Source organism: Urocitellus parryii, chromosome 5, assembly GCF_045843805.1.
Source record: "Urocitellus parryii isolate mUroPar1 chromosome 5, mUroPar1.hap1, whole genome shotgun sequence".
NCBI lineage: Eukaryota > Metazoa > Chordata > Mammalia > Rodentia > Sciuridae > Urocitellus > Urocitellus parryii.
Genome location: NC_135535.1, coordinates 194,858,146 through 194,870,773, shown reverse-complemented (window position 1 = coordinate 194,870,773; position 12,628 = coordinate 194,858,146). Strand labels below are relative to the sequence as shown.

At 39.3% G+C, this 12,628-nt stretch overlaps 1 protein-coding gene across 7 annotated transcripts in view; it reads right to left on the bottom strand.

Moving 5' to 3' along the window:
* The window catches only part of Vti1a (vesicle transport through interaction with t-SNAREs 1A), a 343,349-nt gene that overhangs the window by 132,188 nt on the left and 198,533 nt on the right, over positions 1–12,628 (bottom strand). For 4 of the 7 annotated variants that reach the window (XM_026389083.2, XM_026389084.2, XM_026389086.2 and 1 more), the window contains 2 exons: positions 12,516–12,586; positions 11,793–11,854 (listed from right to left, as the gene is read on the bottom strand). In XM_026389083.2, the coding sequence (XP_026244868.1) occupies positions 11,793–11,854; positions 12,516–12,586 (133 nt within the window). Of the gene's footprint in view, positions 1–11,781; positions 11,855–12,515; positions 12,587–12,628 lie in introns of all 7 variants that reach the window. The other 3 variants (XM_077799032.1, XM_026389088.2, XM_026389089.2) reach the window with 1 other exon arrangement.

Here is a 12,628-nt window from a genome sequence, read left to right as displayed (position 1 = left end):
AATTCTCTCTCTCTCTCTCTCTCTCTCTCTCTCTCTCTCTCCTCTCTCTCCTCTCTCACTCTCTCTTTAAAAAAAAAAAAAAAAAAAAGAAAAGGGAAAGGAGAGACTCCATATGTGGGCTAAGAATCAGGTAGTAATTTTCAGGCCTGGTGGCCATCTGCCATCTCACCTGCCTACCTAGGCCCCAGGAATTTCTTCCTGTAATTTCCTAGAGCATTGAGTTCTCACTTTTGTAGCACAAGTTTCTATGCACTGCTGTTTCTTAACAATGTATAAACCAGGGCTGGGGATATAGCTCAGTTGGTAGAGTGCTTGCCTTGCATGCATAAGGCCTTTGGTTCAAGCCCCAGTACCACAAAACAATAACAACAACAAAATGTGTAAACTGAGGCTCCCAAATTAGATATTCAACTACCCAGGAGTGAGGTTTTTGAATCTTAGATGCCTACCATATTCCCTTATATACAATAAACATTGAACATTTGCTATTGAAAATGTTAATGCTGTCACTGTTAAGATTCTGCTAAGAACTCAATTTCTATGGCTACAGCCAGGGTAATTGTCCAAATTTTCCCCTATCTTGGGAAAATGGCCTTGGGCATGATGCAACTTCCATAGGTCTCTAAAACTGCTCTGGTTTCAACACATCCTTCAAAAGTTCGAGAGTTGGAAGCTCTGTTGTGATATGCTGCAGAAAGAAGACCCTCACAGATGCTGAGTCTGTGCTATGCTCTGAGACTTCTCACCTTCCAGAAGCATATGCTAAATAAACTTCCATTCTCATATACCCAATCTCAAGTATTTTATTATAGTACAAAAAACAAGTAGATAATAACATCAGGTAATCATGACACTACAACTTCACAGTGTTCTTATGAAGATTACCTTAAATGCAACAATGTGTGTTTTGTGACACCATAAGGCCCCATATACATTTTAATTGCTATGATTGTCTTTAAGGAATTGAACCTTGCACATAGTAGGGCCTTGCACATAGTAGGCAAGCACTCTACCACTGAGCTACATCACCATCCCTTTCAAATTTTGAGACAGGGTTTTACTATGCTGCCCAGGTTGGTCTTGAACTTGCCATCCTCCTGAATTACTAGGATTACAGGTACATACCACTGGGGCGGGTCTTTATTAAAAGTCTTAGTTTTAATAAATGATCTGATTTCCTGAGGAAGGCATCCCTGCATTTTTAGTTTTTTTATTGAACTTTGTGGACAAATTCAAATTCTTGTATGGTAACACATTTCAGATGAGCTAGGAAATAATTATTTAGCCAGGAAAATGGATACTGTTTTTATAATGTCTAATTTTTCCAAGTTTTGGGGAGTTGATTATAGATTCTTTTGAAAATGTTATGGAATTTTAATGGAAATTCAGAGAGATGCAAATATACATATGCACACAAATTTTCAGAAAACTCCAGTGGTTCGGACTGTGAAGCCACCCAGGAGAGGAAGTATTGCCTTATGGCTTGAGTCAGAGATGTGGTTTCATGAAAGCACTTGGAGGCCTGACTCAGACACTTTTAACTAATGGGGATTAAAAAGTTGTCAGGTATTTTCCTGATCATAAGATCATGAAGGCCTTAGTAGACGGAGAATAGCAAGACTTTCTCCTAGATAAACTATAACTGTAGAGGAAACTGGTGTGTTTCATAATTTCAAGCCACCTCAACCCTCTTTCTAAAAATTTTGTCAAATTTACTGCTTTGGCATTTTTCCCATTGACCTTCCTAAGTTAGTTCTAAACTTCATCACATAACTTTGCAAAAGAAATCACCAGCCTTTTACAAAAGAATATCGGATCAAGACAAATGACTGGGCCTCTTTCCATGTCACTTCTGCCTTGTCAAAAAATGCTAGAGACAATTTCAAATGAAAACAACCTCAATTAGTGCTTGCAATCTAAAACACTTTAATTCTACTCTTGGATATTAAATATGCTCCTTAACAAACGGTGTTGGTAATTTTTTCCCCATAAAAGCAAAGAATTCTTTCTTAATACCTAGATGACAAAGTCTCAAGTATACACAGTTGTTTCCTATTATGGCTTCCCTGGAAAACATTTCTGGGAAAGCACAATTCCCAGCCACTTACTTTGTTTACAACAGACAAAACTGCTTGTGTGGTATAAATAGGAGTCTGTCCTTAAATGCTGCTGAAAAATAAAACACAACCATGAAAAGGAGCCATTTCCTGCCCTAAAGGTGGCTTAAAAAAATTCTTAGCTACTTTAGGAACAGCACCAAAGCATAAATAATAATTATCAATTGCCACATAATAAAAGACTAATTTTATAGAAAAACAAAAACAAGCCACATATTCCAGAGATGCCCTCAGATTGTCAGCATTAGGTCCCTTACCCAGCAGGATGATGAAGCCCCCTTTTGTGCCCTGCGTTTGTGATGTATATCTATAACTCGTTCTTTGGGCAGATAAGCCTCGCCTTGTCTCTGGAACTGCACTTTTAAAAGCAGATTCACAGTTGTTTGACTTTTGATCTGGGGAGCAGCTAGCCCCAACCACCTGCACTGTGCGGAGCTGTTACTGAGCTTGCTTTGTCCCATCTTATAACACAGCCAGCCTTTTAAAATTGATGTGTGAATACGCTAATTTACAATGTGAGCGTTCAAACAAAAAAATATGGTGGTGGTAGTGGTGGCGGCGGCGGAGGCAGTGGCAGCAGCAGCAGAAGGGGGAGATTTGTGAGGGGAGAAGCCCTAACCCTCAATTTATAAAGTTCAGCTATTGTTCACTGCCTCTGGCATTTAATGAAACAGATGCGAAAGGCCTCCCTCAACTTACAATGGAGCAGACAGTGGTGTGATGGTGCGGGCCTGGAATTGTAAACTGTTGTTTGGTGATGGTGTATGCTAATAAATAGCCATTTACAAGGGGGGCTGAGGGCTCCATTACTTGTTTATAAGGAAGGCCTAAGGCTCCTTGCTTCAGTTAACAGTTCAAGGCTGTGTTCAAAGGAGGCATTGATGGTGAAGGTAAAGTGCTCCCTCTGCACATTAAAGACTGGCATGTATCCTGGGGAAGAAAGGAAGATCATAAAAGAAAGGTAATTCAAGAATTAGGTCAAATTGTGGCTCACAATCAAGAAAACTATAAGATGCTTTTCTATTGTGATTAAATAATGGACAAGAATATTCTCTTATTGTGAAGCAACTTTTTTTTTTTTTTTCTTTGTGGTCCTAGGGATGGAACCCAGGGCCTTGCGTATGCTAGGCAAGCGCCACTGAGCTACACTTCTAGCTCAGCCGTATTTTATCCTTGAATGAACATGTTTACCTGTATCCAAACTGTAATAGATAATAACCTGCAGATTTTCAACTAAATTACATGAATCTAGACAGCAACTTTAAAATTATTCTCAGTTATTCTTCTGAAGATTAGTCATTGATGAGGCTATACTTGGGTAACTTGGTCCTTTATACAGATATTAAAAATCCATCTGGAACATTCCTAAGTTACATCTGTTGTTTTCATTCGCCCAGTATCTACTCCCCTCTCTGGTGAAAGCTCTCAGATTCTTCTGAGGGAATTATGCTTCACCCATTCTAAGTCTATTTGTCCAATCCCAGCACAGGGTCCCTTGTCTACAACATCAGATCATAGATGAATAAGGTTTTTATACAACCTGAACCAATCAGAATCTGTATGACTCCGTGCTATAATCTTTGTAGGAACTATTGGGAAGAAAAAAAAATGCTAAATTCAATGGGTGTCACTGAGAGGCTGGCAAAGCTTTGTCCTGATAAGAAGTCCCTGACAAAGGACAGAACCCATACACAGAGATCCGAGATGAGAGATGAGAAAAGCAAGACCCAGCCCTGATGACATTATTTGAGCCCTCAGATTCCACTGCTTGAAGTCACTGCTATCCTTGGTCTATTTGGTTACATGAGGCAGTATTTATCTTCTTTTATGTATTGCCAGTTTGATACGGGTTTCTGTCACTTGCATTCAGAAGATTTTGAATCACAAGTGGAAAATGGACAGCATTATATGTAGAAGTAAGAGGTGAAGCAAAGTAATAGAATTAGTGAAGAGTCAAACTAGCCTTGGAGATGGGAAGTAGTCGGCCTTGGTTGGGGTCTGCTGTCTGTCCAAAGGTAGTAGCAGTCAACAAGGCCAGAAGTCCACAGACAGACATTGGAAATGGGACCAAGAGGACATGCTTGTGTTAGCAGGTGATGGGAGCCATGGGAGGCTCCTAGGCAGGGAAGAAAATGCACTAGTTTTGCACTATGGAAGACAGACTGGCAAACCGTATTTAGAAAGACAAAAGGAGGAGAAGAAGCACAGAGACCAATCAGGATGATTGTCTCTCTGACAGTCCAAGTGGGAGGGAAAGCATCCATGCTGGAGGACGCTTTGCTCCTGGGGAACTCTGAGTGCTCTGGGGAGTTGCTGCAGAATTGCTGACTGAAGGTCCCAGACAGAGGGAGAATGGTGGGTCCCTTTCAGACACAGAGATATCAGGAAAGGATGGGAGGATTTTATTTTTATTATTATTAATTTTTTGTTACTGGGATTGAACTCAGGGGCACTCTATTGCTATATATCTCACCTATATCCTCAGCCCTTATTATTATTTTTTAAATTTTTATTTTGAGACAGGGTTTCACTAAGTTGCTGAGGCTGCCCTTGAAATTCCAATCTTTCTGCTTCAGTCTCTCAAATTGCTGGGACTAAAGGAATGTGCCACTATACCTGGCTTAATTTATCATTTTTTGAAACTTCCTAGGAAACTCTGGAAATGGAAAAAGAATCAATTTAAAATTCACCAACCTAAAATAACTATTAACATTTTTATTTTAGTCCTTGCTCCCAGGCCTTTTTCTTTCTCAAAGCAGTGATGATAATAACTACTGTTCTGACATTTACTGAAATCTTATTTTGTAGCAGGCACTATTATGTGTACTTTACATGTATTGACTAACTTTTGCAAAAACTTACAAAGTAGGGACTACTATCATCTCCATTTTATAGACAAGGAAATTGAGGTACAGGGAGGTGAGATTCTTACCAAAGGTTAATGGTGAGAAAGCAGGAATAGGGCTCCAGAGCCTACCTCCTACCTATAGGGCATATGCCTCTTGGTGCCCAGACAATGGTGGGCAAAAGAAAACTCCAATGAGGATAAAGCCCCAGGTGAAACAGAGTTAGACATAAAAATGAAATTTCCTAACCATGATACTTGCCGAACACTGGAGGTAAGGATGGTGGAGGCTTTCCAGCTCCTTGCTGGTCTGTTGGTTCCAGTTAATGCTCAAAATCAAGCCATTTCTAAAGGATTCCTCAAGAAGACCCTTCTCGGGACTCTCCTTGCACCCACAGCTGCAGCCCAGGGCCTCCAGCCCATCCTAACAGTGGGTCTCCTCGGGTTTATTCAGCACTTTCTGAACCCATCTCCTGCACCGGCCAATTGGTCCTCTGACACTGTGAGGGGTCTCAGACCAGTATAGCAGGAGAACCAGGCCCTGGGGGTCCTGAGGATACCCAGTGACAGCTCCCTACAGTGCTGCATATAGTCCTCAGGAAGATGAACTAACACACCAAGAGGCTTGGACCACGGCTACTAGCCAAGAGGAGTCCGAGAGTACACAACAAGCCCTTGGATTCTTGAAGGCCAGAGGACAGTGTGGATTCTGGTTCTCCTAGAGCAGTGAATCAGAAGGGGGCATGGGAAGGCAGGAACACTGGCACACATTGCCACTGCTGAACATTTTTCCAAGTACTTATTTTGGACCAGCTTAAGGAAAGTGTTTACTACGCAATTATTTCAGAAGAAAGGGAACTGCATAACAGCATAATAACAGTAAAAGTTAGCAAAACCAAAAACTCCGCAGCTCATCCCCACTCCTCTCCTCACTGGTCAGTGAGAACTACTCTCACTTAAGCAACCTTTGGGAACCTCACGGAGAACGTTTGAAAGAAAGTACTGAGTTTGTATTCTGACTCTGTCTTGCTATTGGCCAACTCCAGATGGCTTACCTCGCTTCCTTAAGCACAGTTATGCTCATCTGTAAAATGGGGATGACACTGCTTCCTTCATGGGGTTAGGAACTGGGTCATATGTGTGTAAAGCTTCGCTTGGGGTCAGAAATGCACTGAGAGATCAGTGGAGGCAGATGGTAGTCTTTGGTGGCAGAGAGCTTTAGATACTGCATTTGACTTGTTTATGTTTCTGATTTTTATTATTATATTTTTAGGATGGGGTCTCATAATGTTGTCAAGGCTGGTCTTAAACTTGTGGGCTCTAGTGATCCTCCTGCCTCAACCTCCTAAGCAGCTGGGACGATGGGCACATGCTGCTTTGCCTAGCCAAAATCCTATGTAGAAAAGCACAAGAATATTATTAAAGAAAATATAAATAAGGAAGTACAGAATTGTTGTTTAATTTGGCAAAAGCATCATCCGTGCTGGCCTTGAAGAGGTCCAAGGACAAAGGCAATGAGTCAAGGCTCTAGTAATAAATTGAGTCACACAAAGAGGACCAAGATTAAAAAAAAGATTCTCTCTATAGCATTAATCTAGCTTAGCTCCTAACTCTAAGTCCAAAGAATCAACTGCAATTCAACGATTTTACTCTGAAAGAACTGTGCTTGATTAAAAGCTGAAAAATGGTTTAGAGGCTGAGACCTTGCTACACTACCTTCAGGTCAGGACCCGTGCTCAACACTAGTCAGCTACGCAAGCCACGAAGGAGGAACAAGATGAAGAGAAAAGGAAAACAAGGGCTGCAGGGTAGCTCAGTGGTAGAGCGCTTGCCTGACATGCTTGGGGGCCTGGGTTCAGTCCCCGGCACCGGGGGAAAAAAACAGAAGAAAATGTGCACATATGAACACAAGGCTCTGTGAGAGAAGGGGCCTTTTCAAGGCATGAATTCTGAGAGTAAATTTTCAAGGACATTTTTTCACAAGTCTTAAAAACTCTGTTGAATTTCAGCCATTGTAATAAGAACAATTAAAATATAATAAAATGTTTCCTGAGCAAAATGGGGTGTGTGTGTCTGTGTAGAATGAAGTTTCAAAGAAGCTTAAGCATCTAGTCACGGCCTATTTACGAATAAGTCTGTTTATTTAAAAATATATATTTGTATGGCTTACAGATCTGCTCTGGTATTTCTGTTATACTTTCCCTCTGGAGCCACTGACAGCACATTTCACTTTTCCAGATGTTTTACCTGTCATTCTACCAAAGCAACAAGACCACGTTTAAAATGTAAAATGTGATAGCAATGATAGCTGGCAATTATTCCCCAGGTTGACTCAGAAGTCACTCTAACAAAAACACACATTAAATAGTATTGCATGAACGGTGCTAGCGAGGCCGACTGCATTTACTACGGTTGGCTTTGTTTGTATCACAGGTTGGTTACAAAAGACCTCTCAGAAGCAACTTATGTTAAGAAGTTACTGCACTCACGCTGCAAGGATAAGCGCTTCATTTCTGAAGGAAACACTCTGATTTTGCATGTTGAAATAATTGAGGAAGAGAGAAAATTATTTTACATTGAGGTCACCATTCAGAAAAGTTTTTTTTCCAAATATATAGGCATCATATGCAAAGCAGTCCATAGTGAAGTTCTAATATGCTCTCCCATTTATGCTAATGGAGCTCTCAATTTATGAATTGGTTATATTCTTGAGGACTCTTTTAGATACTTCTAGAAAAAAAATACAGGATTACTGATTAATTATTAACTACTACTAGAGTTATTCAGAGGTAAAAGGAAATACAATCATAAATGATTATTTTCGTTTTTTTCTAAGAATTTTGAAAATCTCTGTTTTCATTTTCATTGATTGCCAGCCCAGTCTGATCTAATAAGGCTTCCTAGTCAGATACGTGGAAACACACACACACACACACACATACACACACACACACACACACACACATGCATGCACGCACATGCGAGTGAACGCAGTACATAGGTGAAGAGAAACTTGGGAGCCTCCCAGGGATCCTTGCAACACTTTATGACAATCAAATGTAATAATCAAGTTTTGTGAGACTCAATGAAAAATCCATTTCTTGGCCCCAGTTACCACACGGATGGTCATTTGTTTCATAGCCATTTTCATTTGATCTGAATTCCACTCTATTTAAACTGTCTACAGAGTCAGGAAATAAACACTTTGTCCCTAGGTGGCTCTCCTTCTTGTGTCAAGAAGAAAGAAAAATTACTTTCTAGAAAATAAGTTATAGGCTTTATTGTGATGTCAGAATCGACCAATTTTCTCCTTTGCTTTCTTTCTTTTGGTAACATAGTGTAGTTATATAAAAAATAATTTCTTTTTGACTAAACCAGTTGCTATCCAGTAACCTAGATATGGCTCATAGTTTAGTTCTTTTTAAAACTTATTTGTTATGATGCTACAAATAATTTCCTATGTCCCTAATTTTTTCTCAAACATGTGGGTTTTAAAGCCATTCAAATCACATTTTGTTTTGGTTGTTTTTTTTTTCCTTATGAAAACAGATGATCAGCAAGGATTAACTGAGGTTGTAGAATCCTTAATAGCTTTCATGAGATTTAGATAATTTTGTGAATTCTCACTGCACACTTTTATACACACATAAGCACTCTGAAGGCAAAGCTAAATGTGGTTTCCTCTCAGGATCACTATGCCTTTTATTACAGGCATACGGGAGGAAGGAAGAAAGGAAGGAAGGAAGAAAATGGATTTTTGCCTCATTTGAAGTTAACAATAGATTTTAAAAGCACAAGTGTTAGATGATTATTTAGTGGCTGCTGGATTTTAAAAACTTAATTTTTGTTGCTTTCTTATTTTGGTCAGTGTCACAAATGATCAAGTGGTCATATACACAGTGAACATGATTTCACTTGTCTTCATAACTGACTGACCACTACAAGTGAAATGAGCCAAAGGAGGGGCTATGAGGTACCTTTTCTGTTCATTTCACAAATTTAAAAACCTTGAAGTCTAAAATATTTTAAAAATCCCCAAAACTTTCTTTCAAATAAAGTAATTCCTTGCTTTGGTGTATTATATTTATTCTCAAACACAGAACTTAGCATGTGAAAATAAATAGGCTTATGTTACTTGCAGGTAAATATTTACACTGCACAAAGAGGACACTCAATTCTTTTACACATTTGTGAAGGTGACATAAGTACATGATTCAATATTGTGCTGTTTCTTAAATCATAATCACCTGTTGACACACGATGTAGCTGGACAGTTTGGTAAGAACAAGAATTCTGGGAATGTGGCTTCTTCTTAAATAAAACCCCCACCAGTGCTGGAGTGAATGCCACATGAATAGGAGGGAGGTGACAGAGGGTATAAAATAAATGAAAGAAGTGAAATAGGGCTGGGGCTGTAGCTCAATAATAAAGCACTCACCTAGCATGTGTGAGGCACTGGGTTCAATTCTCAGCACCATATATGAATAAATAAAATAAAGGTCCATTGACAACTAAAAAATATTTTTAAAAAATGAAATAAAAGACTTTGGTATATAAGTTCTGGTTCTACTTCTCAAAAGACTATGTTTTCAGGAATAACCCAAATAATAAAGAAAAGAAGCTGGTTAGTTTTTTTTCATTTTTCCAAAGTCCTAAATAAATTGTGTCATGTGGGATAGCAACTAGAAACAAAACCAAAACTACCACTATGCAAAGACTCAGTCTGGTTACACCACTGATGAAAAGTACCTGGGAATCTTGGCAGATATCAACATGCTAGCTTGTCTACTGAAAAACACTGTCACACACACACGCAGGTGGACTTACGAGCTTTGGCTCAGACAGAGCCAGGTGATGTCCATTGGGCATTTTATTTCTGTGAGTTCTCTACAAACATCCTGAGAGGAGATAAGTCTAGATTGACTGAGTCTGCCTACAAAGAGAAGCCCAAGTAGATTTCACCAGAGTAATTTTCTTCTGCAGGCTTCTGAGCCATCGCATTAGTGCCATGTCCCTACAGAAAGCCCAGTTGAAGGTCGCAGAAGTCGTTTGTGCTTCACCCTCTCTAAATGACTTGCAAATTTATTCAAACACAATATGAGGGGATGCTTTATTTGTTGAAATAACTGTCTGCAGTATTCTGCACTAAAGGGTGAGGTACATCAAGCAGAAACATGGATAGAAATACATTGGTTTAGAAACCCATAAATCCTTATTTGAATCTGCCAACCTGAAAGCCACGAAGAGCTTGAATAAACTATTTACCCTAAATGCTACATCTGATTAAGCCATACCATTAAATGACAGCTGAACTTTAACATTAATATGATATTATTTAAATAACCACATGATTTTTTTACACTAAAAATGATGAATGATTTCTGGACAGCTCAATTGACATAAAGCAGGAGGACTCTTTAATGAGATTTGACAAAATGGAGACATATGCAGAATATTCGTTACAGCTCACATCGCAGGGGCCCCTCCCAGGAAAGCGGTGAAGGTTTTTCCCCTTTCTTTCTTTTTTATTGTCTTTAGGCACTGAAGCATTCCTTTCAATCACCAGTTCCCTTCTCTGTAGGTTTTGAGCTTTTCTTAAGTCGTTTACTAACTATTCTTTTTTTTTAATATTTATTTTTTTTTAGTTGTAGTTGGACACAATACTTTATTTTATTTATTTATTTTTATGTGGCGCTGAGGATCGAACCCAGGGCCTCACATGTGCTAGGCGAGCGCTCTATCGCTGAGCTACAGCCCCAGCCCCATTACTTACTATTCTTGATCAGAGAATTTGGTGGTTATGGCTCTGAGTTGGAGCAGTGTGTCCAGGGAAAGAAGGAGCAATGTGGACACTAGGCTGGCAGTGCTCATGGAACTTTGGGCTCATTTCTGATCAGGTTGAGAGATCACATCAACGTTTATGGCGGAACAAATGTACATTGAATAGTTTCTTATACAATAAATCTTCAACACAAGAGATAATTTCAGCAATTACTGTATATGGATACATGATCAGGGAAGGCTTTGTTATTTTGAAATAGTTGTTTCTTCAGTATCAACTATAATGAAGATTTTCTTCCTTAACATTCCAATCAAGCTCTCCTAGAGATCAGTTACAATATTCGTGACTCATTTTTCCATTCACAGTTCCAAATGGGCATCTTGGTGCCAGATGATACTCTTACCTGGTAGATATCAAGTGGAAAATCATTCCATGCTGAAAATACTTACATAGAACATGACCAACTCTGATTCATTTATCTTTTTTATACTCTCCCGAATATTTTCCATCAATCAAAGTTTTGTCACACACAGAAAACATAAAGATTTGTTTGCTAGCACACATGAATTCAGATTATTCAGATAATATTGACATTTTATAAATCATCTTGAATTATGTACATTAAACAAAAATGTTTCCCCAAATGGAGTCCTTTTAGAGAAATGAAAACGAGGCAAGAGAGAGCCAGGCTGAGACCAAGTGAGCTCCTGCCGACGCAGGCTGCGCTCCCTCCATCAAAATAGAAAATAAACTCAGGCTGCTCCTGCCATGGGGCCTTCCTCAGGCTATGAAAACATTCTTCATGTCTAACCCTAATTTTTCCATAGCTTGAGGTAACCCCGCTAGCTCAAGCCTTCTCTCTAATAGGAGTTACTCAGTATGTGTCCCTGTCCAAATAAGAGTTACAATCAGCGCTCTATTATTTCAAAAGTGTCTAGACACAGGGGAAGGGAGTAGAAGCTTGCAAGCCTGTAAAATGCCTGTTTGTAATTAGATAAAAACAGCAAAAGAGACAGGAGAGGAAGGTCGGTCCCTACCTTGCTCTTACCTTCGCAACATCCCCGTCAGAATCCTGGAGCTCTTCCCCAAGTTTGCATCTGTTTCCCGAAGCTAGGAGGAGAAGAGCAGGGTTAAAACTCAACTCAACTCCAAATGATTAGATTATTTCTAAAGTACATGGCGAGTAATCATTTTCTATAATTTTATTTCACGATATAAAAGCCAAACAATGAAAAATGTTTATATATACACAACACAAATACATTTATGACACTTATGCAAACTCTGAGAATTCTTAGATTTAGAAAGTGACATGTGAGAAGTGATGTCAGGAGCTCTAAACTGGATACTTGAACTGGATATAAAAGCAAATGTCTCAAAAGCTGACAAAGTTTAACATACATCTGGTAATCAATCTCTAATGTACAAAATGTACAACTCCTAAAATATAAGTGGAAATAAATGAAGCAACGAGGGCGGAATCATCAGTATTTTTACTGAAAGGGTGACATATTCCAAAATCCCCCTCAATGACCTTCTTCTCAGCCAGAGGGCTAAATAAAATCCCCCTGTGGGCATTCCAGATGGGGAGAGTCAGCTGCTTTGCCCGGATCTGGCACCCTTCCCTTTCCTCCTAGTAGACGTTATGTTCCTTTCTCCCTAGTCATTTCTACTTATGTCTATGTCATGGTTTTGTCTGTGCATGTCCCAAGGACCTTCTATGTCTTCTCATTTATTAGATATGTAGAAGGATAGTGTCATTTGTACTTACTCTTTCCCGTGCTCGTTGTATCTTTTCTCTGTCATGACTGAGGTTTTCCAACATCTCCTGGCCGATTTGTTCTATTGAAAAGAAAATGAAAGTCAGGAAACACAACTTGGGGT